The 26,380-nt window shown below is 37.1% G+C and overlaps 1 protein-coding gene across 2 annotated transcripts in view; it reads left to right on the top strand.

The window, feature by feature from the left end:
• Positions 1 to 26,380, top strand: part of PLPP1 (phospholipid phosphatase 1) — a 91,118-nt gene that overhangs the window by 15,319 nt on the left and 49,419 nt on the right. Inside the window, exon 2 of one of the 2 annotated variants that reach the window (XM_047086597.1) lies at positions 14,349 to 14,503. The exons of the other annotated variant lie outside the window; for it this stretch is intronic. Within the exon in view, the coding sequence (XP_046942553.1) occupies positions 14,349 to 14,503 (155 nt within the window). The remainder of the gene's footprint in view (positions 1 to 14,348; positions 14,504 to 26,380) is intronic. 2 annotated transcript variants of the gene reach the window in all.

Below are 26,380 nucleotides of genomic sequence, written 5' to 3'. Positions count from 1 at the left end.
TCGGCTCAGGTCATGATCTCACGGTCCGTGGGTTCAAGCCCCGTGTCGGGCTCTGTGCTGACAGCTCAGAGCCTGGAGCCTGCTTCTGATTCTGTGTCTCCCTCTCTCTCTGCTCCTCCCCAGTTCATGCTCTTGTCTCTCTCTGTCTCAAAAATAAATAAACGTTAAAAAAAAAAAAAGTTTTGAATAGAAGCATGGGGTAGCTTTTTAAAATGATGACTTTGGATATAGGGTAGAATAATAGATTAGGGCTGGAAAAGAATGGATTTAGGGAGATGAGTTAGGAAGCTGTTGAAATAGTCCAAGTGAGGAGCACCTGGGGGGTTCAGTTGGTTGGGCATCTGGCTTTGGCTCAGGTCATGATCTCACAGTCTGTGAGTTCAAGCCCCGTGTTGGGCTCTGTGCCGACGGCTTGGAGCGTGAAGCCTGCTTCGGATTCTGTGTCTCCCTCTCTCTCTGCCCCTTCCCCACTCACACTCTGTCTCTCTCTCAAAATAAAATTAAAAAATGTTAAAAAAAAAGAAAGAAATAGTCCAAGTGAGATAATGGTAGTAAGACTAATGAGGGAGTGGTGCAGATGGAGAAAGGTGGATGGATTTAAGAAATATTTGGGAGGCAAAATGGACAGGTTTTGGTGAAACATAGAATGTGGGGAATCAGAGAGAGGGAGATAACAAGGATAGTTCTGAAAGTTCTGTCTTGTTTAATGGATGGATGTTAATTGCTGCCAGATAATGAGTTGGGGGGCATTAGATGAGAATGTGACCTGATATAGGAAGAGGGGTAGAGAAGAGAGAATGATTTTGGTTTTGAGCACCTTATGTTTAAGATGCTTTTGAGATTTTGAAGAGGAAGTCAAGTCCTTGTTTGCACAAATGGAGTAGTCTGAGGAGTAGTCTGAGTATGGGGAGTCACTGGCATATTCATGGTAGTCAAAGTCATAAAAATTGAAATCTCAAGCAGGAGTTATAAAGTGAGGAGAGAAGGTTTCAGACAGAGTTTTAAGAAACACCAGCATTTCAGATTGTTGGGAAGGAAGGAAGAACACAAGACTGAGAAGAAACCCTAATAACTCGGAGAATGTTTCCAGAAAGTCCAGTGAAGAGAGTGCTCCAAGGAGAGAGTGGTAACAATGTCTACATTCTCCTGAAATGTCAAGTAAGATAAAGTCTGTAAAGTGTCCAGTGGGTTTAGTTACACAAATGTCATTGATAGCCTTTTCTTATGTAAAGAAAGCAGTTTCCATATTTGAGTGGTCTGAGAAGTGGGTATTCGGTAAAGAAATGGAAATTGTGGGTATTGGTAATTACTTTAAAATGTTGGACTGAGAAAGGAGAGTATAGTAGAGAAGATTCCAAGCACTGGCCCTACGAATCATTTCGGACAGTGGGAGGAGATCAGTTAGGGGTATCAGCTGAAACACTAATAGGCTGGGATAATAGGTTCTTGTGGTTACGTATGACATGCTGGATGGGGAAGAATGATCTTGCCAGATACAGGAATACCTTTTTAAAAAAACAACTGAATTCCCAAGTGTGTGTGGTGAGGGGGAGGGTGGGGGGTAGGTGGGTTTTACACCTAATGTGGGGCTTGAGCCCAGGACCCTGAGATCAAGAGTCACATGCTCTACTGACTGAGCCAGCCTGGAGCCCCTAGGAATACCATTTTTAGATATATGGTACTGTGTAAGAATAGTTGGACTTCTTAAAGAACCCTCTTTGTTGAGAAGAATGGATTACTTGGTATCCTTGTTTTCCAAGTAACTGTTACCAAATATGGTGGAGTTTGGGATGTGGAGCCTGATAAACTTGGTTTCAAAATTCTGCTTTGCTATATATTCTTGATTTAGGTCACACAGATGGTTATTTAGTCCTGCCGAGCTTCAGTTTCTTGACTTGTGTGATGGAGAGAATACTGTCTACTTAATAGATTTGTTAGGGATGAGAATCTGTGTAAATAAAGCACCTAGTACTTTTTTTTTTAAAGTTTATTAAAATTTTTTTTTCAGTGTTTATTTCTTTTTGAGAGAGAGAGACAGAGTGCAAGCAGGGGAGGGGCAGAGAGAGAGGGAGACACAGAATCCGAAGCAGGCTCCAGACTCCAAGCTGGCAGCACGGAGCCTGATGTGGAGCTTGAACTCATGAACCATGAGTTCATGATGTCAGCTGAAGTTGGATGCTTAACCAACTGAGCCACCCAGGTGTCTCTATTTTTGTGAGAGACAGAGACCACCTGAGTGGGGGAGGTGCAGAGAGAGAGGGGGAGAGAGAATTCCAAGCATGCTCTGCACTGTCAGCACAGAGCCCAATGCGGAGCTTGAACCCATGCATGAAAACATGAGATCATGACCCGAGCCGAAACCAGTGCCCCAAGCACCGAGTACTTATTAGGCACTCAACAAACTAATGTCTGCGTGTCCTTTTTCTTCCCAACTAGCTGCTGTTTATTGTGTAGTTTCAGCATTGAATGTTTGCTCTTACTCTTGAAGTAATACTTGGTGGGAGTACCTCCTTCAGTTTATCTTCTGTATAAAATAACTTGAGTGGCACAAACATACATTTTTGGGAAAATGGATATATGATTTGCTACTGCAGTAATCATAACCATTAAAAAAAGAATTTTACCAGTTTTTTTTGACTTGTGTGCATTTAAAAAAAAGTGTGTGTGTGTGTGTGTCTTAAACAAAGCTTACTAATTTAGATATGCCACTTTGGTGACTTCCTGCCAAAGTAAGAGTTCTTATATTTTTCTTCAGAGACACATCTTAGTATGACTATTTTTAGTTTTTGGATCCTCGCCATTTGCCGTAATTTCAGACTAGACATGATGGATCCACATAAATACTTCTAAGATTTACATTACATGATACATTTTTTAAAGGGGGACATGTGAACTGTTAAAAGCAGGTGAGGTCTCAGGTCTGGATTTTATTTGGTTTATTTAAAATTTTTGATTTATAGTTTTGATTCTTAAATTATTTCTTACTCATCTTTTGAGCATCGAGATAACTAATTTTGTACCAAAATGGTGAAATCAATTTAAGTTGCTAAAGCAGTCTCCTGAAAGGTTTGTAAATCTGCCCCCAACCACCGCCATACATAACCTCTTAAGTGGCATTTATGCATTACCTTTCTAGAAGATGACTGTCCTAGAAATTTTAAAAGCGTATCACTTTGCCAGCTTTATTCAAGAATCACTATAATAATGAACACACACTTGTTATTGTTTGAAATATAGACCTTATCACTGAGTGGGAGAAGTTGACCAGCTACTCATACAAGAGACTTTGTTGGTTAAGCGAAGTTTGTAGATGGGATTGCTGAGACTGGAAGTCTCATTGTAAATTCAGAGAGAGAAGTAAATTAACCATGTGTTCCCATCTGAACAACAGAGGCGTTGTTTTAAAAGCTTAAATAAAAGCCAGATAGAACCCTATAGGTCATAATTTCTTTAAAGACTAAATAAACTCTTCAAAGAGGAACCTCTTCAAAGAGGAATCTTTCCCTTGATTTACTATCTTACACTGTTTTTTGTGAAATTTGTTGGCTATTGAAAAGCCTTTGAAGAAAGATAACTAAAACACATGTAGTGAGGGGAACTGGGTGGCTCAGTTGGTTAAGTGTCCAGCTTTGGCTTAGGCCATGATCTCATGGTTCATGGGTTCAAATCCCACATTGGGCTCTGTGTGGACAGTGCAGAGCCTGCTTGGGATTCTGTTTCTCTCCCTCTCCCTCTGCTCCTCCCGCACTTGCACACGTGTGCTTGGGCTCTCTCTCTCTCAAAATAAATAAATAAACAAAAAAATAAAAATAAAAAAAGGTAGTTACTTCATGAAGTCCTCTTGTATATGTGTTGATACGTTTTCCAAGTTAAAAATTACTTTTTCATTAGAGGCAGTAGGCAGAGGAGAAAGATCAGGGAATAAGCATTTATTGTCTTAATGTGCCAAGTGCTATGTTAGGCACATTACTAGGCTCTTAGTTCACAACTGTTCTTGGAGGTATATAAATAGTATTTATTTGCATTCACCATGTGAGAAAATTGAGCTAGATAGGTAAGTAATTTGCCCATGTTCATTTAAGTTTAATAACTGGGAGAAGCTAGAGTGGCGAGTAGATGTTAGCTAGGTAGAAGGGGTGGGGTCATCATGTACAGTGTGGCAAGAGGTTTGGAACAGGTGAGGGGAATAGAGAAACAGGGTATGAGGCTTAAGTCAACATTTAGACTTAAACAAAATTTATATGTAGCAAAATTCACTCTTTAAGGATACAGTTCTTTGAATTGAGACAATTTAGACGTCAGAGTTATGTAACCACCACACAAGATACAGAACTGATTTATTACCCTAAATTTCTTCTTGCTGCTCTTTTGTAGTGAACTCCTCCCACCTCCTACACCTCTGGCAACCACTGATTGGTTCTCCATCCTATAATGTCATATAAATGAAATCATGCAGTATGTATCCTTTTGAGTCTGGCTTCTTCTCATAGCATAATGCATTTCTAATTAGGGAGCCATTAATGATGTAAATGTTACTGTACAGTTTTGCTACAGTTTTTGGCCTTGAACTCTCAAAATGCTTATATCATCCCCAATTCCAGTTTCATGTAAACATAATTTTTTTTCAGCTGAGAAATGATTATAGTTACAGCTTCAAATATCAAAGAAGCCCAAAACAGATTTCTGATAAATGCCCAGGAGAAAGTAACATAGAAAAAAAATTAGCTGTCTCTCCCCACACCCTATTATGTCCACCATCTCCTTGCCTTTTGAACACAGAAATCTGCATGGAAAGAGTGCTACTGACCGTGACCTTTGCCAGCTTGAAAAAGAAAGGGAACAGCTGTTACCATGAGAGGGTGGAAGGAATTAATGGTCCTGGCCAGTTGGCACTGTGTGCCTTTTGGGAAGGGAACAACAGGTGACCAACTTCTTGCTTTTTATTTTTGTTCGTGTATAAATAAATAGGCCAACTTTTTTTGTGTGTGTGTGCAGAAATCTGAGTCCATATTAAAATAACCTGTCCTTATAGTTCTCGGTATTTTTTTTTTTAAAAAAAGCTGTTTAAATATATACACACATTTATTTTAAGTATCTTAATGAATGAAGAGACTCCAGGGTTGAGTATATTATAGGTCGTTAGTGACAGAAAAGCACAGAAAGTAAAATTCTTTTGTAAATGTCACTTAGATATCCAAACTGCTTTTTCTCCCCTTTGTCCCAACTTAAGTACAAAAAAAACCCCAGCAAGATAACTGAGTACTTTTTATAGTAAAACCGTCAGCCACAGAGATGTGGTCACTTTAAGCTGGTGACCAGAGCGCAGGTGTCTCTAAAAGCCGAGGGTGCACTGTTCTTTGAACTCGTGGCCCTGGATACTTCACGTGCCATCTCTGTGAATCATACCCAAACATACAGTTCTATCACTGATCCCTCCTGCCTGACTCAGGGCTCTTCCCCTTTTCCACCTCTACTTTGCATAAACTCATCTTCCTGCAGTACAGCTTTCACCCAGGCGTTTCTTGATCAAAGCCAATGCTGACTTTTCATTTATTTTTATTTTTATTTATTATTTTAAAAAAAATTTTTAAATTTTTTATGATTTTTCATTTCTTATTGAGACATATCTAAATTACTGACCTGGAACAAAACATCCTTATACTGCAGTTTTGTTTTGCTCATTCATATTTCTGTTATTTTTCAGTTCCCTCTACCCTACTTTTGTTGGATCATCCTATTTTTTTTTAGACTGCCTGGCAACAGATTGAACTCAGTGATGAATCTTTTTTTTTTTTTTTTTTAGTGATCAATCTTAAATGCATTTCTAATTCCATTTCCCATTGCAGTTATGCCTATTAGTCTCTTTATTCCATTAGAATTGCTTTGAATGTTTTTCTGGTTTTTTTTTTAATGTTTATTTATTTTTGAGTGACACAGAGAGATAGAGCATGAGTGGGGAAGGGGCAGCGAGAGAGGGAGACACAGAATCCGAAGCAGGCTCCAGGCTCTGAGCTGTCCGCACAGACCTCGACATGCAAACCGCGAGATCATGACTTGAGCTGAAGTCGGCGCTTAACTGATGGAGCCACCCAGATACCCCAAAATGTTTTTCTGTTCTATTAAAACCTCCATTTGTCCTCTGCTCTGTCATTTTTTAGCAAATGGTACTACATTTTAGCAAATGCTACACACTTCATTTAGAGGGTTTTGGGGTTAAATAAATACATGTTTGAAACCTGGATGCACCACTTACTATCACAGCTGGTAGCCAGTAGTGTATATCTGAGTCTTACCTTTTCTAGCCCACAACCCTTCATTGTCCTGGTCCCTTCATTGTCCTAGTCCCTTCTATGGACCTCTTTAAGATCCCACAACTAAAAGATTGAAGCAGAACCCAGCTTTAGCACCAGCTGGTGTCTGTCCTGAGTGGCCAGTGCTGGTGCAGCACTAGTTGTTAAATACCTTTAATTTCACCCTTATTATATCTATGACTTTAATTAAGTTACTTATCCTTTCTGACTCATCCTCTCATCCTTAAAATGGGGATGATAATACCTGTTTTACAAGGTGACTCTGTGCATTCATCCGATATTTGTTGAGGGCCTGCCCTGTTGTAAGCACTGACTTAAGTGCTTAGGATATATCAGTGAACAAAAATGTCCATACCTAATGAAGCTTGTGTTCTAGTATTGTTAGGATGAAGTAAAAATTAATGTTAGATGTTCAGTATGGTGCCAAATACATAGAGGTGTGTACGGTGTTTTAGTCCTCTTTATTCCCCTCTGCTACACTTTTCCATCAGGGCCAAAGGGCCAGGGGGATTATGGCCGCAGGGAAAGAGTGAAGCCAATAACTAATAATTAGGTGTGGCTTCTCCAAAGGGGACTTGCTTTGTGACTACTTTGCATAGCAATACAAATGAAATAGGAAGCTTTTAAAATTTTTTGTAAAAAAACCTCTAATTGACCCTGTTTTGGATGGTCTTTGTTGTCTACCTGTGCTTTCATTTCCTCCCATCTCCCATGGATCTAGTTTTGTCCATTCATCCATATTGTCAAGTCCCCTCTGCATCCCACCCCGCCCCCTGCCCCCCCCAACCCATTCTATCACCTCAGTTCACTATCCTACCTTTTGTGCTACAGACAAAAAGAAATTGTTAGCCTTCTTCTGCCTTATTTGTTCTTCAAGGTATGGACCAAGTTACCCTTTCCTTCCTTTTTGTCCAGAGGACATATAAAGGTCACCTCTACCCACTCGCTCTTCACTTCTTAAATCTTGTCAGTCTTTGTGTTCCCAGTCCAAGTGCGGCAATTCTTCTGTCAGTGACCTCTTGTCTGTTCTTTTTCTGCTCAACTTCTTTATAAGTGGCATTTGTTAAGACCAGGTGAACTCAGTGGGTGCATGGCCTCATTGACCTGGGTTCAAATCCTAATTCTGCAACCTTTGTGGCCTTGGGCAGGTTTCTTTATCTTCAAATCGATATAATAGTACTTACCTTTTCAAGTTAATTGACATTAGAAAACTGCAACGCGTACCATACTGTCAGGATATAGGGTAAGAGTTAATTAAAAAGTAGCTACTGTTACTGGTATTTTTTTAAAGTGCCCCTTCATTTTTCCTGGCATTATCTTTTCTTTCATATTGTATCCTGTTTTCCTGGTAGTTCCTTCCATATTAGTTGGCTTTGTTGACTTTGTGTTTTCTTTCCAAGATTATGACTATTGTCTCTTTCACTGAGTGATCTTAATAAAATCTCGTGGCTTCACCTCTCCCCTTTATAATTGATAATTTCATATATTCATCTTTTTTCTTTTTTTAATATTTATTTTTGAGAGAGAGATTGAGAGAGAGCACGTGTGTAAGTGGGGGAGGGGCAGAGAGGGATGGGGAACAGAGGATCTAAAGCAGGCTCTGCATTGACAGTAGCGAGCCCAATCCAAAGCTTGAACTCACGATCTGTGAGATCATGACCTGAGCTGAAGTTGGATGCTCAACTAATTGAGCCACCCAGGCACCCCCAGATATTCTTTTGTCTTCATTCTCTCTTGAGTGTCAGCTATATGAGTCTAGCTGTGTGCTAGACATGAAACATTTGTCAAATGATGAGGAGTAATAATTAGGAAGGGGTGCATTGAATCTGTAGAAGAAACCATCCATCTTACCTGCAAACTTACTAGTTTCACTTGTTGGAGAAATTTTGAATGATTCTCTTTACTTTTGGACATTTTTGTTTTAAACATTTGTTTATTTTTATTTTGAGAGTGAGTGAGCAGAGGAGGGGCAGAGAGAGGTTGAGAGAGGATCTCAAGCAGTCTCTGTGCTGTCATCATGGAGCCTGATGCTGGGCTTGATCCCATGAACTGTAGGATCATGACCTGAGCTGAAATCAAGAGTTGGACACCTAACCAACTGGGCCACCCAGTGACCCTTTACTTATGGACATCTAATGATCTTTTTAAAGGAGGGGAAGAAAACTTCTGTTCAGATGTAACATATAATGTGTCAGTTAGCAGGAGGATTTTTCATGTGATTCTGGAAAGAACATGCAACACCTGTTTGCAAAGAAAGCAAGAAAAATACTGTATCCCTCTCTCCTCCCCATGTATTTTGTTCAAACTTAATTGGACACCAAATAAAGAACATTCCTTAAGTTTGGAATGAATACAACTTTCTATAAACTGCGCAAGTAACACAAAATAGTAAAGAGCCAAAAAGTTTTTATTTACTTTTAACCTAGGACTGCTAAAAGGAGAAAATGAAAGGGTTTGTAGAGGCACATTTCACGAAAGTAACTGTAGACTTACTTGTTACACTCAAGTATACTATATGTAGAAAAATACACAAACATAGTTAAATTTACATATGCTTGATTTTTTTTTCTTTTTGAAAGGGAAAATATTTTTTACATAAGGGTTTACCCACTACCTTTTGGTAAACCATGAACCCCTAGAAGCAGTTCCCTCACTGTTTATTTTTCTTGTAAGTTTTGCTGAAGTTTCACATTTCTCTTCTGTAGTTTACAGCAAAGTATACTTAGACTTTAGGATGGCTCAGTCAGCCCATGTGTAGTAGATTAAGATGTATCCTAGGTCACACAGAGCAATTCCACCTTCATACCCAGTCCTACTGAAAGAAATCAATTGTCTGTATGTAGACCAACTTAGTTTCTAAGAATCATGAACTTGACTGAATGGGACCTAAAAGAAAATGTTTTTCTTCTTTCTCGTTTGTAGAGCAGGGAAATGGGACCCTGGTGGTTAGACTCCTTTCCGAAAAAAAATTAAAAAATTAAAAAAAAAAAGTGGTATGATGTGGTGAAAAGAAGAGGAACTTTTTGTTGAAATGCTGGCTCTCCTGCTTACCACCTGTGTAATAGTGGTTATTTGCCCTAGTGCATACCCACACGCTGTGTACTCTTGACTTACTTAGTATCTCTGAGTTTCTGATAAGATTTAGCCCAGAGATAGAGGTGGTACCTTGTTAACAGTTTAATAATTTGATGTATTTGTGTTTTTCTTTTTTTCTTAAGCCTTTAACAAGACTAATAATTTCATTAACCTGCAAAAACTGATGTAGTTAGTTGATCTGACTTTTCCTTCGTTTTCCATTTCATTCATGTTTGATCTATATTCTTTTCACTTTATTGAGCTTTTAAAAAATAAGTTACTGAAAATAAGTTATTGTACTGAATGCTTGTTTCACCACTTTTTTTAATGTTTATTTATTTTTGAGAGAGACAGAGACAGAGACCGAGTGTGAGTGGGGGAGGGACAGAGAGAGAGGGAGTCATACAATCCAATGTAGGCTCCAGGCTTGAACCCACAAGTTGCAAGATCATGACCTGAGCTGAAGTCAGATGCCTAACCAACTGAGCCACCCAGGCACCCCCTCTTTTTTTTTAATGTTTATTTTATTTTTAAGAGAGAGGGAGTGGGGAGGGTCAGAGAGAGGAGGAGACACAGGAGAGGGTTTATTTAGAGAAGCATCTTCCTATAACACTAACTTGAACACAGTATTCTCCATTACTATCCTAAAATATTATTGAAAATTATCTCTATGGCAGAGAATATTCCATTGCTTTTTATTTATTTATTTTTTTTTAAATTTTTTTTTCAACGTTTATTTATTTTTGGGACAGAGAGAGACAGAGCATGAACGGGGGAGGGTCAGAGAGAGAGGGAGACACAGAATCGGAAACAGGCTCCAGGCTCTGAGCCATCAGCCCAGAGCCTGACGCGGGGCTCGAACTCACGGACCGCGAGATCGTGACCTGGCTGAAGTCGGACGCCCAACCGACTGCGCCACCCAGGCGCCCCTCCATTGCTTTTTAAATAGAGGTGTCTGTTTAGGGGGATAGATATGCTATGGGGTGTGTGTGTGTGTGTGTGTGTGTGCGTGTGTGCATGCGTGTGCCTGCCTTAGTCTGCTTGGTCAGCTGTAACAAAATGCCAAAGATATGGTGGCATAAACAACAAATTTATTTTCTCATATTTCTGGAGACTGGAATTGTAAGATCAGGATGCCATCATGGTTGGGTTCAGGTGAGTACTCTCTTCCTGGCTTATAGATGGACACCTTTTTGTTGTGTCCTCTCATGGCCTTTCCTCAGGCATGCACACTGAGAGAGAGATCTCTCTTTTTTCCTCTCCTTTTAACTAAAATGTTTTTTTTAAAGTTTTATTTATTTTGAGATCTTGAAAGAGAGCATGAGTAGAGGAGGGAGAGAGAATCCCAAGCAGGCTCTGCACTGTCAGCACAGAGCCCGATATGGGGCTCTAACCCATGAACCCTGAGATCATGTCCTGAGCCAAAATCAGGAGTCAGACGATTAACCAACTGAGCCATCCAGACACCCCCCATCTTTTCCTCTTCTTATAAGACCAGTCCTGTTGGATTAAGTAATTGGATTTATGACCTCATTCAACCCTAATTACCTCCTAAAAGAGGGGTTAGAGCTCCAACATAAGAATTCTTTGGGGCACTGAATTCACTTCATAGGGATGTGCTTCTACACATGTGTATATATAAAATATATGAGCAGTAGAGATAATAATTGTGATATATTTAACCTGAAGAAAGAGATTCATGCTTAGACAGTGACAGTCCAGTATTGAAGCTCATTATTGAAGATTCTTCATAAAGATATTGGAGTGTTATTGCAGGTGGTGTAATATTATCATAAAAGGGTGGTTACCTGAGATACCCTTTTTACTCAGACCTCATAGACTACTCAGTTCTCACTCTCCTTTATGTCTCAGTATTTGACATTTTACCTTTCTAGATACAGGCTTGATACTCTTACCTCTGTTGGCTTTTGTATCACAACATTGCCCTATTTCTCTGTTGTTCATTCTTTGGCAAGAATGGCCAGTGTGTGCTGCTGAATGAAACAGACACAGCCCCTGCCCTCTAGAGCATGGAATCATCTTTTCTTCCTTTCTCTCCTACAGTCTCTGTTCATGATTTCACTATGGATATTAGTCATTAGCTGATTGTTTTATCTCTGTTAGTTTTGATTTTGGTTGTTTTTGAACTGTTTGATTCCCCTGGCTTAAGTTACCACTTCTAATGCCAATAACTTGCATATTTCTCCCTACTTCTGATTGTTATCCATTATTCATTTAGCCATTTAGTGTCTTTTCATTTAGAGCCAACTGTGTGTGTGCCTGGTGCAAAGAATACGAGAATGATAGCGTCTTTGCCTTGAAGTTGCTGACAGAATGTCAGAAGCAATATATAATACAGTGTGCTAGATGAGTCTATAAGGTGCCATGGGACAGATAAGTAAGGCATGCCTGCCTTGGACTGAAGGGGAAATGAGAGGGCAAGTATCCCCATTAGAAGGATGAACATATATGAAGGCACCTAGGGTTTTGAAAACATAGTATGTTCAGGTAACAGCAAATGGTTCAGTGTGATTGGAGTCTTAAGGGCTACATGGGGAAGAGTGAAAGATGAGGCCAGGCTAAGAAGTTACCAGATTACCCCAAAGGCAATATTCTCAATAATACTAAGCTAATTTTGTTCCATCATAAACCACTTTCCACTCCTAACTTCACATTTCTGTCCGTAGGACCACCATTTTATTTCCAAACCCTGAAGTTCACCTTCAAGTCTGCCTCAGTAATTGTGACTAGGCGTGAAGTTGAGTCATTTCTATATTCACAACACTCTTTCATGCATCCTTCTCTATTTTCACTGTCAACACACTACTTATCAGTTAGTTCCTGGATTGTTTCAAAGCTGTATGAAATGGTCACCTTTCTACTTTTTTTTTTTTTTTCAATGTTTATTTATTCTTGGGACAGAGAGAGACAGAGCATGAACGGGGGAGGGGCAGAGAGAGAGGGAGACACAGAATCGGAAACAGGCTCCAGGCTCCGAGCCACCAGCCCAGAGCCCGACGCGGGGCTCGAACTCACGGACCGCGAGATCGTGACCTGGCTGAAGTCGGACGCTTAACCGACTGTGCCACCCAGGCGCCCCTCTACTTTGTTTTTTTTAAAGTGAATTTCTCACATCCTTTATCTTACCCTGTTGCTGATCCTGTCTGAACAAAGAGCACAGTGATATTTTACTTCCTATAGGAAAAGTCCTTTTTTAGGCCAGTATTTTAAATGCTTAATTCTTTCTATTAAACACAATAATCTCAAGCACTGTTTATCCCCAAAAAAACACCCATAATTGAAGAATTAAGAGTAATCTGTAGCAGAGAACATTTTATTCCATTCACTTTGAGTTTTTTTTTATGAACATAATAAGTATTTTATACTGAACAAGCTTTTCCAGACAACACGTCTCCTGCCTCCTGGTCTTGCCTTCTTTTCACAGTTCTAATCTCTTAATTTATCCAGATCACTGGCCTCCTTGGGAGGCCATATATACATTGACTCTGGAATTAGCCTGTGTTGGAATCCTGGTTCGACTATTTATTAGTTTCAGCAAGGTCTGCATTTGTCTAAGCCTCATAATAACTTTGTGTGAAAAATGGGAGAAGTGGTATTACCTACAGGGTTGTAGGTAAGGATGGAGTTACTCTGCATAGCATAGTGCCTGTCATGTGTGAGCATGTAATACATGTTGGCTATAAAATGTTATATACCTTGAAAAACCCCTTGCTCATTCCCTGTCTGCTCTTGTTAGTGCGACCTCCTGCTACGCATGCTTCCTTATACCACGAAATGCTCTCCTTGAGCCCCTCCCTGTTGCCTATAGTTTACCTGCTGTTACAAGTTCAATTCAGTTGCTTTTTTAAAAAATCATCTTTTCTAATTACTTTGGTTCACGTTGACCTCTGAATTCCTATAGGACCTTTTATACCTTTTAAGAAATTAGCCATACTTTCTTTTTATGGTATTTCTTTGTAAATTTGCAAACAGTAAGATTCATTTTTTGTCATACATTCTGTGAGTTTTGGCAAATGCTTAGAGTTATGGATAACCATCACATTTAAGATACAGAACAGTTTCATCACCCTCTAAAAGTTTATCTTGGTATTACTTTTTAAACCATTTCCTCTAGTGTATACTCTGTGTCTACACGTACAATTTAGGCTCTTGAACCCAGGGTCTGTTTTATACTAGTTTGTGTCTCTCTGTATGGCCTAGGCTAGTACTGAGCTAGTAGTGAGTAAATGCTTGACTGTTTGAATTATATGAAACAAAGCATAAAAACATGGTAAACTTGAGCCTATTACAAAGCTACTAACTTATTTAACTTCTCTTTGGTCTCTCATTTTATTTGGGTGAAAATTTCATTTTTCCTGTATAACTTACTAAAGTGATTTGGAGCCTTGCCAGGGCTAATAAAAATCATTTTAAATTTATCTTGAGAATAAAGACTGAAAGACTAGTTTCTTTCAGTTTTTATTATCAGATGTACTTATGGTTTCTATTTTCTTTCTTTCCCCTCGACTATTTTTGGCTGTTATGATATTGCTCAAAATTAATGTATTCACAAAGTTTTCCCTTTTTTTTCTTAAACATATTTAAGATACTGAACAAGTCAATTAAAAATAAATTAATTACAAAATGTAAAATATAAATCCTTCTTGTTTTTTCAACTTTATTTTTCCATGGGCCAATTCCATGGGGATTTCTTTATTGTATGTTTTTAAAATCAGAGGTCAACGCAAGTAAGAGAATTTATACTTGATAAAGGTGGGGCTGATATGGACAAGCTAATGCTGCATGGTTTCCTTAATCTTCACTCTTGGGTATTTTGGAATATTGATCCTTTTCAAAAAGTACCAAATATGGTTAAGATTTGCATCCCATTCAGTAGACTTTACTTCCTAATGAAGTGAACTGAATTTAACCATGTGTGTCTTTTTTTCCCTTCCCCAACAGCTTCCATGCCTATGGCTGTTCTAAATTTGGGCCAAATATATCCATTTCAGAGAGGCTTTTTCTGTAAAGACAACAGCATCCAGTATCCGTACCATGACAGTACCGTCACATCCACTGTCCTCAACATAGTGGGGCTTGGTTTACCCATTTCCTCTGTAAGTAAATTAATAAGTAGGTAGTGATGGGTATGTTGTGCGGAGGTTGGATGAGGTGATGGAGTTGGGGTGGGAGTAAATCTGTAGCACTGTCTTCACCAGTGTTGATATGGTGAATGACTGAGGAGGATATCCATTGTTTTAACCTAGAGACATTGTTACTTCAGTTACAGGGGGATGTTACCCAAAACAACTTGATGTCATCCTGAAGAATTAGAGAATGATTATTTTACAGTGGAAGGGTTCATTTAAGTCATTTGGACCAACCCCTTTCAGTACATCAGCGAAGAAACTTAGGCCCAGAAACTTGCTTAAGCCCAGTAAGCTGTTTTATGGCAGAGCTATAACTAAGATGATGCTTATTTTATCCTATTTTAAATGAAAATTGAAGCTATAAAAAGGAGATAGATTTATTTATTAAAATTGAGAAAACACTTCAGCACAAAGAATATCAATACATATGCAAAATAAAATCCTCGGAATACATTAAAACTTACTATTTTAAAAATAGTATTGACCTAGATAGTTTATCGGTTTATAGGATAATTTTGGTTTTCATTTTTTCAAATAACTGGAAACTTTCCTTCTAGGTTAAGTTTCACAAATTAGGGTTAGGATTGACCAATGAGATTTTGTGATTACTGTCTTTTATTTATTTATTTTTTTCATGATTACTTTTTTTATCCTTGGCTGTGATTCCTGAATCTTGCCCTTTGCTGTTTCTCTTTATGTGACTTGGAAATAGAAGAGAAGGAGCAAAGATTTACTCATTGAGTGTCTTGGGAGTGCAGCAGTTCCTGGTGTATTTCTCCTTTTGACCAGTTGTCTTTTGGCAGTTGGCTTCCCCACATGGTTGACTTAAAAACTTTGTCTTAGCAGACCTCGCAGGCTTGTTTCCATCATAAGACTGGCTAGCTTTCTTTCCCTATTTTGCCCTGATGGCTGAGAATAATAACCTAACTACTTCTTTGGTTTTCCATTTCATACCTGAGTTCTTTTTTTTCTTTTTCACTAGCAGAATTTTGTGTTGTTTTGCTTGTTTTTGGATGGTCTTTAGCACTTTATTGTGGAAGGTAAAGGGTACTGGGTTTTTGTAATGTATCAAGATATATTAAATATTTCCTTTTATTGTCTACACATTCTAATTTGATTGTAAGTACTTTCATAGGATTAAAAGAGGAGAAAAATCTGGGATTTACTTTAGGGAAATAATTAATTTTTCCCTAAAAAGTAATTTCCATCATAATTGGTAAGGTTTATTTTAGGCTTCAAGCTTTTGAAACATTGTGCAGCAAAGCGTATAGTATTGCTACTTAGATGAAAATAGACTGTACTGTCTTACGGTAACTGTACTTTGTATGAAGTGCAGGGTGTTTATTGCAGCTGTTATTTTGAGCAGCTATAACCAAATAAAGTTTTTAAAAACTATCCCTTTACTTGAGGAGATAATTGCTTGACTATCAGGAAGTTACTTTTAGTTGTTTGACTTGGTACATTTTATCTGTTTCTTTACAAAGGTTAGTTATATAAATAATAGATACTCATTTCTGAGTTTAAGAAAATCTGTTATATAAAGGAAAAAGAAATCACCCTTAGTTCTACCACCTGAAGACAGTTAATATTTTGATGTTATTTCCTTTAGTTGGACATTTTTTTTAGGTCATTATGAACACATTGGAAATTCTGTTTTCCTTGTTTTTTTTTTTTACTAGTTTAATAACATTTTTTGAGTTATTAATAAATATCAAGCACCTTTTAAGTTAATAGCAATAAAGCTAAATTTTTAAAAAACAACAGGAAAAGACTTAGATAGGAATCCTTGGGTTCTTCAGTACTAATTCGCATAAGGTTGCTATTGAGTGAAGTGACCTGGTATAGAAGACAATTTTATTTTCTGTAAAGTGGTTTGTGCTTGATGTAACTTAATATGCATACATACTTTATAATTGGATGAGTACTAAGATTTTAAACAGTGACTTTATTTTACAATTTGAGGTCCATAATCTTTTTTAAAAAATGTGTTCTGTACTTTTTATCAGCTAATCAAAAAAGATGCAACATTCAGAAAGTTATAGATTTCTATGTTTTTGGTCTTAAGGTTTCTTTTTGGGTTTTAAGAATCCACTTTTTATTTGACATTTTTTTTTTCCTCTCCTTTTGACTTTAAGTAGGTTTATCTTCTCCCTGTGTAATTCCTCATACATTACTTTCGTAAATTTTTACATTTCTAGAAAACGGTAAAATCCTGAATTTTCATGCAAACTTTCAGAGTAATGATAGTAATGATAAAGTAAGTGTTAAATCCCAAATCCCTGTGTTGCAATGAATTAGTATACTTTTTCTAGAGTTTAAAATGTATACAGTTTGGGAATAGAAAACTGTTGTCTGTGTTTAATGGTTATTTTACATTGACTTGAGTAGTGAGTGTGAGTAGTTGTTTTTTTTAAGTCTTTTTTTTTTTTTTTCTGGTTGAAACTTTTTTTTAGGTCTTGATTGCTCGATGGTATAACCTTGTAGTAAAAATGTTTAGCCTAAAGTAATGGTATAGACTATTTTCTGTGGCCAGCTTATAAAAACTCCTAAAGAGACACTGTATATTATTCACAGTGATGTCAACTGCATCATGACCAACTATGGGTATATTTGGATATATGTGAAAAAGGCTTAGACTGTTTATATATAAATTTTCTTATAAATTAGTGAGGAACAGATGAATGCCCTAAAGTAAAGTGAGCAAAGGGCATGAACAGAAAGTTGTCAGTGGAAGACAAAAATTGCCAAAAAATATTTTTAAAAAGATGTGATTTTTTAAAAAAATCAAAGGAGTTCATTGTAACTTAATTTTATTTATTTTTTTTAAGTTTATTTATTTATTTTGAGAGAGACAGAGAGAGTGTGAGTAGGGGAGGGGCAATGAGAAGAGGAGACAGAATCCCAAGCAGGTTCTGTGCAGTCAGCATGCAGATCCCGAGGAGGGGCTCGAATTCACGAAAATGTGAGATCGTGACCTGATCCACAATCGTGAGTCAGACGCTTTACTGACTGAGCCACCTGGGTGCCCCAAAGGAGTTCATTTTAAAGCAACACTGATAAAATGGTTTGGCCTGTTACATTGGCAAAGGTAAAATCTTTCCCTAGCTTGTCAAGTGTATAAAACAAGTATTCTCATATCCAAAAGTGGGTAGGAGTATAAATTCATGTTAGATGAATATATGATTAGACCTAGAAATTATGTTTCAAATAGTTTACCCTAAGGAAATGGTACCAGTTTCTTGCAAAGAATTAGTTACAAGAATATTTATTACAACATTATTTTTTTGTAGTAGAAAATTAGAAATAAATTAGTTCAGCTTTAGGAGAGTGTTTATGATTTACCCCAGTGATGAAATACTGTAATATCCATACATTTTATAATTTTTGATATTTATTATACTAGAAAGATCTCTTTAATATATTAAGTGGGAAGGAGAAACAGAAGAGTGGTAATGGTTCTCTCTGAATAGTGAGATTATTAGTATATGAGATTATTTCATTTTATCTCTCATATTTCCTATTTTATTTCCTCCCATGAACACATACAATTTTTCAAATAAGGAAGGCTATTTAGAAAAATTTTTTTAATTTAGTAATTTTAAAACCCACTAGAAAGTTTCCCATTTTCATTTTGATAAACATGAAGCTTAACTGTCTGAACTGTATACCCATTTTCACATAGTTTTTCCAGAAGCTTAACTGTTCAGTTTGTGGGTTTAGTTTAGTCTGTCTCCAAGAAAGTACCAAAAGAAAAGATTTAAATAATGATACTTAAAAAAATATTCTTTTTAATGTTTATTTTTGAGGGAGAGAGAGTGTGAGCGGGGGAGGGACAGAGAGAGAGGGAGACATAGAATCTGAAGTAGGCTCCAGGCTCTGAACTCTCAGCCCAGAATCTGATGCGGGCTCAAACTCACGAATTGTGAGATCATGACCTGAGCCGAAGTTGGACGCTTAACCAACTGAGCCACTCAGATGCCCCTAAATAATGATATTTTGAAGATGCATAATAAATTAAAATAAAAATTCCACTCCTTGTCCTTGTTGGGTTGTCTGTGGACTTGAGTGGATTTACTGATAAACCCATATCTATCTCCTTAAAGACAGAAATTTTGTCTTGCATGTAGCGGTATACTATAATCCAATTCTGACAGTAACCACCCAGAATTGGCATTAGATTCCACTAGTTTAAGGTCATAGTCTCCAAAAAGACTGTCCTTACTTTAGTTGTCAGATGTAAGTTTGAGGGTCCGCAGGTCACCCACACTTCTAACCAGCTGGCTACAAATCTAGAGAATTTCCATGACTTCCTACCCCTACAAGACTGCCCTCACTTGAGATAGCAGTCACAAGTTTGGGGGTCTCCAGGCCACCTATACTTCTCATCAATCTACTACAAATTTGGAGGTTCCCAGGACCTCAATTTCCCTTGAGGGAACCCTTGAGATTCCCTTAACCCTCAAGAAATGGGGTTAGGGGAAGCCTGAATGCAGAACTTCTCTGCCCTCTCCCAGTGGAATCAAGGCTTGTCACCCTTCTAGCACTCTGATGGATTCATCAAGCTTCAACTGTCTGGTGTTTTTATTGGGGTTTCGGGGTTTCATTTAATTCATTCATATTTGATTAGGTATGATTTACTGAATCATCGGCCATCTGATTAAGCCTCAATCTCCAGTCCCTTTGGCTTCCTTAGGGCTCTAAGCTCCATCCCTCTGATCACTTGGTTGATCTTTCTGGTGACCAGGACCCTACTGTGAGTCATCTTGTCAGCACAAACTCAGGTGTGATCTAACAGGTTCATGAATAACAAAGATACTCCTGTGATTTAGGAAATCCCAGGAATTTAGTCTCTTCTTAAGAGCCAGAGACAAAGGCCAAATTCTTTGTTATAGACACATCTTTCTATCTTTAACTCTATGGATTTGGTGTCTTGAACACAATTCTGCACTCAGATGTTGGTTGATAAAGAGTAATCTTAAGAAGAAGTTTCAGGTTTTCCTTTTCTTTCAGTCTCCCAAGTAACGTTTACTGAGGAATTTGATGTTTTGTCCCTTACAAGATTTCTGTTATTAAAGAAAACATAATGCTGATGCTTATTAAAATGGTGACGAAGACTTTATTCAAGATTATTGCAATAGGAACAAGAGATGGAGTTCATCTCTGAATACAACAGAGGCAGACAGTGTGTGAATATCAGGAGATGGAAAATTACTAAGAGAATACTTCAAGGGTAGTGGGATTCCTGGAAAACTGACCTGATAGGATTCTTGTTCAGGGTATACCAGGAGCAGATTGCTTTTCATGCTATGTTTGAAAGAGGTAATGTGTAAATTTGGTATATTAATGATTATACATCCATTTAACAGAACACTTGAAAATATTTTGATAAATCTTAATTTATATTGGATGTACTTAAAGGTAAGAAAAGTTACATAAATATTGAGTATATACTGCTGATTATGAAAACTGAAGTTCTCTTAGTTTCATAGTAGCCAAACTTACTGAATTTCACTGTTGTTTTCCTAAATGCTATGTCTTTTTAAGGGATTCATTGGAAAAAATATCTTCTCATAAAATCTTAAAAATAGTTTCAGGGATTGTTATGGAATGCCTTTGCTAAAGTTAAGGGATGAAGAACTATATTGCTTCACATGCTGGGCACAGCTCTACTAAATTAGTGGACATTATTTTCTAACTTAAATGGGTTGAATGTTATTTCAAGATGAGAAACCTGATTTTTGAGAAGCCCTAAAATCTCTTTCTACTACATGAATTTCATCAATGAATTATATGTGAGAAGAATATTGAAATTAAAATGTTGATTTTGCTTACCATAGAAATTAAGTCGTCTTACCATATAAATTGCTTTCAGAGTTCTGTTTCCTCACCACACTTAGATCTCTTCATCACCCCTCACTTTTTCAAGCAGAAAGGACATAAATTTTTATTTAAATGTTTATTTGTTTTTGAGAGAGCTAGACACAGAGCACAAGCTGGGTAGGGTCAGAGAGAGAGGGAGATACAGAATCTGAAGCAGCTCCAGGCTCAGAGCTGTCAGCACAGAGCCCGATGGAGGGCTCAAATCCACTAACCATGAAATCATGACCTGAGCCAAAGTTGGACGCTTAAGCAACTGAGCCACCCAGGTGCCCCAAAAGGGACATAATTTAATTTGGTGAACACTAAGTTGGCAAAATGGCCAAATACAAATGTATTTTTGATGGATATAATGACATTAGTATGCAGTTATATTAAGATATATAAAAAGGTCAAATTTATCTTTTTTACATTTTTTTATAGAGTTTATTTTGAGAGAGTGAGCAAGAGAGTGATTACAAGTGGGGGAAGGGCAGAGAGAGAGGCAGAGAGAGAGAGGGGCAGGAAGAGAAGGAGAGAGAATCCCAAGCAGCAACCGTGCTTTCATTGCAGAGTCCAACATGGGGCTTGATCTCAAAACTGTGAGGTCGTGACTTGAGCTGTATTTAAGAGACAGATGCTCAACTGACTGAGCCACCCAAGCGCCCCGAATTTATCTTCTTTATGTTAACTCTCAACCTTTTTGTAAAACAGACCATTTTTATTTTGCAAACTTTTCATCTCTGAATGTATGAAAATATTTGCACAGCAATACTTGTATTTTTTTCATTATGGACTAAAGAGTCTGAAGGCAGAGTATGTCAGTATGACTTATTTTGGAAGTATCATCTGACATACTTAAGATAAAAGTGTAAGCATTTGGGGTGCTTGACTGGCTGAGTCAGGGGAGTGTGCACGAGGTGATGAGTAGTTCAAGCTCCATGTGTGGCATGGAGTTTACTTAAAAAAAATGTAAGCATTTGTGTTAATATTTCATTAATTTATTTTTTCTTTCATAAATAGTATTTTGAAAACTATAGATGGGGATGTTATGTACTTTTTTTTAGGTTTTAAGAAATTGGTTGAACTCATGACCCTGTGTCTTTGAAAATTTTTTTGTAATTAAAAATAAATTTATACCTTGGATTTGGCAATGAGTTTTTAGGTAACAATACCAATAGCATGGTCCTTGAAGTCAATAATGGATAAGTTTGGCTTCATTAAAATTAAAAATTTCTGCTCTGTGTTTAGTATAGCAAGACTGAGGGAAAATATTTACAAAACACATATCTGGTGAAGGACTTTATTTGAAATATACAAAGAACTCTTAAAACTCAACAATATGTAAATAAATAGCCCAATCAAAAAGTAGGGAAAAGATCTGAATAGACAGTCACTTCACTGAAGTAGATATATGGATGGCAAATAAACCTGAAACAATGGCCAGTATCTTAGTTCGTTAGGGAATTGTAATTTAAAACAATGAGATACCACTATACACCTATTAGAATGGTTAAAATTCAAAACACAACAGCAACTGCTGGTGAGGATATGGAGCAACAGAAGTTCTCAGTCATTGCTGTTGAGATTGTAAAATGCTTTAGCCACTTTGGAAGACAGTTTATCAATTTCTTGGAAAAGTAACCATAATCTTATCATATGATCTAACAGTCGTGCTTCTAGGTATTTATCCAAATGAATTAAACATTTTATGTCCACAGAAAATCACACAGTATTTACAGCAGGATCTTTATTCATAATTGCCAAAACTTCGAAGCCACTGAGATGTCCTTCAGTAGGTGAATGGATAAACTGTGGTATGTTCATATGATGGAATATATACAGTGTTAAAAAGAAATGAGCTATCCAGCCATAAAAAGACATGGAAGAACCTTAAATGCATAATGTGAAATGAAAGAAGCCAATCTGAAAAGGCTACATACTATATAATTCCAACTATATGACATGCTGAAAAAACTCTGGAGACAGCAAAATGATCTTTGGTTGAAAGGGGTTTGGGGGTGGGGACAGAGGAGGGATGAGGGATTGGTGTACAGAAGGTTTTTGGGACAATGAAACTCTTCTGTATGATGTTTTTGTGGTGGATGCCTGTCATTATGTGTTCATCAAAACGCATAGAATGTACAACAGAAAGAAACCCTAATGTGAACTATAGAGTTTGGTTAATAATAATATATCCATAATATATCCGTATTGGTTCATCAGTTAAAGACATTGATAATGGAGGGAAATTAACGGTTGTGGTTGTGGAGAGGGAATTGTTCCTGCTCAGTTTTTTTTTTTTTAATCTAAAATTGCTTTAAAAGATAGAGTGTATTAATTAAAAAAATTTTTTTTAAAGAAAAAAATTTGTTCATCAAGTCTAGTGAAATGTCAGTGTTCTTTGGCTAAATATTAGTAATGATTGCTAAAAATGATTATCCTTGTAGTTAATGAATATTTATATATTCATTGCTAGGAGTAGGATTATGTGGTAGGAAACTAAAATTTCAGGGCTACGCTTCATCTTATTTATGTTAACTCATAGGAGTATTTTGACTTCAGATTATTGGTTCTCAGGAAAGGAGTGCAAAATTGGTTGACAGTTTAATAAATAAAATGTTTTACTTTATGACTTAGTCTGGCAAAGACTTAAATTTAGAAAACATGACAGTTACTTACAAATTCAGTGCAAGCTTTCAGTTTTTACAATGAAAAAATAAGGAAACAAGTCTTGTGACACAGTCCGATAATTAAGAGAATACATGTGTGGGAGATGTTTAGTACATTTTATGTAAGGGATCATTGCTGTTTCAGGTTTCATTATGTAATAAAACTCAAATAATTTAAAAATTTTTTAGCATCCTGAAAACTAATAGGTTGAATTTAGAAGCTTCTTTTCATAGTGAAGATGTTATCTAAATACAGGTTCACAGTCCATTATCCCAAACTCTTGGAGTCAAAACTTTTTGAATTTTTGAAAGGTTGTGTGATTTGTATATCTTATGTAATGTTCTCAGCAAAAGTCTAAGACATAATCAAAGACCTTAATATCTGTATAATGAAATATGACTAGTCCCAATTAAGTGAGGTAAATAAGGACCAGCGTCATTCCTTCATTTGTTCAGTTTGGATTTGGATACCAAATGTTAGGAAAGAACTAGGATTTTGAGGGCCTGGGATCTTAGAGTAAAGGATCTTTAAGCCCTTTAAAGAAAGCTGACTTAAAATTATTTAATTTCTTGGTCATGTTACGTGGTTACTTTAAACAAATATTTGAAAATCCTAAATTTAGTTTTTGTTGAAAACAGGACTTATGTTTAAAAATGGAAGCTTAAAACTGCTTATGTGAAACTAACTCATTTGTGATGGGAGTGCAGGATTGGTGATGTAAGTCCTAAAAAATAAGCATATCCAATGCAGTAGAGGGATTTTGAATACTACCTTATTCAGTAATTGTGAAGCATGAGCAAAAATAGTGTCTGTAAAGAAGTCACTCGTGAAACATTTTGGTGTTTCCTGTAGCTATAAATAGTTTATGTCATTGTATCTGGCTTTCTACAAGATCACTTAATATTTTATTGTAGCCAAATTCCTGTGGGCTCCTTCTTTAAATAAGAATTAGAAGAAATTCTCCAACATTTTTATTAATTATTTTTAAGCTTTCATATTTGGAATGAGAATGAGAAAGGGTCTTAAAAATGACAATTTGCTGCTTTTATCATGAACCTGTGTTTCTAACATGACAAGAAATAGAATTCTGTATTACTTGTAGAAACAACACTTGTGTTTTTACTTGTGGTTTTGGCTTGTGAACAGTCAACACCAGTTCAGAGCATTGTGTCCGAACAGCTTCTTTTTGGAAAGCAGGTCCCAGTTGCTGCCTTATCAGTAGCTGCTCACCGCAGTGGGTAGCAGCAGAGAGGAGTCTTTTTAATTAAGCTACTTTCCAATAGCTCTTCCACAGGCGTGGTTGTCTTGGCTTAGAGGGTGGGGGTGGAAATCCAATTTGTGATCTTGTTGTATCTAGAGGGATTATAAGCAGAGGTCACTGGCAGGGCAAGAAAAGTGGGATGCATGGTCTAGTGATTCAGTGATTTTCTCAGTAGAACATGTGGTAGTTTTGAAGCACAGTGTACAAGTTGTGTGTTTAGTTAAATACACATATGTGTTCTGTACATTCTTACACTTGAATGTCAATCTTCTGATATACCTAAAAGCATTCTTCGAGGAGCTCTCAAAATTTGAGAGAGAGAGAAAAAATATTTCTGTATAATTTTTATATAATTTCTCTGTAACTTGGGGTGGGGAGTATACCCTTGTTTAATTTTAGCAGATTATCTGTTACCTGTTATCTCCAGCGTGGAGAGTATTTCTGTTTCATGTGTCCCAATAAGAAAATCATGGGGCAAGGAGATGAAAAGAGTAACTGACTGGGTGCCTGGGTGGTTCAGTTGGTTAAGGGTCCGACTTCAGATTAAGTAATATCTCACAGTTTGTGAGTTAGAGCCTGGCAGAGGATTCTGTGCTGACGGCTCAGAGCCTAGAGCGTGCTTCAGATTCTGTGTCTCCTTCTCTCTGCTCCTCCCTTGCTTGTGCGCGCTCTCTCTCTCTCTCATAAGAAATAAATAAACTTAAAAAAAAGTAACTGGAAAGGCATCCATTTTGTTTACTATAGAATTTTGCTTATTCTCTTTGAAATTATTGTAGTTTGGCTGCTCATTGTTTGGCTTAGAATTTTTTCCTATAGGGTAAATGGAAGGCTGTGTTCTTCTGTGGCTTTTGTGTATGAATTATTACAATGTTAGAGATTTTTAAAAATCTCCTCCTAGCAGTTCTCTGAGGCTGGTAGGTGTTTTTCCTTTATAGCTACCAAAGGGTGGAGTTGGGATATTAACCTCAAATCTGCCTTACTCTGTAGATCACATTCTTTTTGACAGTACTTCATTGTCTTCAGTGTGGAGTGGGTCTGTTTTGATGAAAGTGGGTAAGCCCAAAAGAGTACAACTCTTTGATTTTGATTTTCTTTTATTAGTTGTAGTTATGAATGTGAATCAAGGTGGTGAAGATTAGATTAGGGAAGAGTGGCAGGAAGCTTGGGTTAGTGATAGCCACTAAACCTTGCAGTGAAGCTTGTCTGTCTATGTTGACTTTGTCTGCTGGAACAGTTTCTGAATCCTCATCTAAACTCTTTAAGAGTGAAAATGTGAATCTGATTCTTTGCTCCATTCCTGAAATTCAGTGTGACTTTATGTAAGTCACTTAATCTGTTCATACGTATTTCTCTAACTTGAAAAAGGATGCTTTTGTGTCTATCAGAAAGCCATGAGAAGAGGGCTTGTTTCACTGATGCAAACATCATACTGGTTTCAAAGTCTGACCTTGTTCTTAAGAATAGGGTTAACTGATTTTGCTCCTAGTATAATATGTAAACCACTTTGGTGTTGTATTTTGGAGAAAGGTACTCTCAATTATTCACCTTTTAAGTGGAAGCAAAATGCTTTGCATGTATTTTTTTTCAATCGTTTCCCATTGTCTAACTTTACTACTTGTTTAGGGCTTTCATAAACTTTTCTGTAGACCTTTGAGCAACTCTAGAAGAACATCTGGTGGTTTATTTTACTTGATATAGTTCAGTAGCCTCCTTGAGAATTTTTGAAGAATAAGCTGATCCTCCCCCTCCCCAAATTTGGTAAGAAATTCTCAGTTCCCTTAACTTTTCAACTTCAAAGATCCAGTTCATTGTCTGTTTCAGCCATTTAACTTCTAATTTTTTTTAAAATATAATTTATTATCCAATTTGGTTAGCATTACAGTGTGTAAAGTGTGCTCTTGGTTTTTGGGGTAGATTCCCATGGTTCATCGCTTACCTACAACACCCAGTGCTCATCCTAACAAGTGCCCTCCTCAATGCTCATCACCCATTTCCCCCTTTCCCCCAACCCCTCACCCACTCTCAGTTTGTTCTCTGTATTTAAGAGTCTCTTA

Source organism: Lynx rufus, unplaced genomic scaffold (genome assembly GCF_022079265.1).
Source record: "Lynx rufus isolate CCGP_SWC_20201006 ecotype Redwood Valley unplaced genomic scaffold, mLynRuf1.p SCAF_1, whole genome shotgun sequence".
Classification (NCBI taxonomy): domain Eukaryota; kingdom Metazoa; phylum Chordata; class Mammalia; order Carnivora; family Felidae; genus Lynx; species Lynx rufus.
The sequence above is the reverse complement of the archived record's forward strand: the minus strand, read 5'-3'. Positions and strand labels throughout refer to the sequence as shown.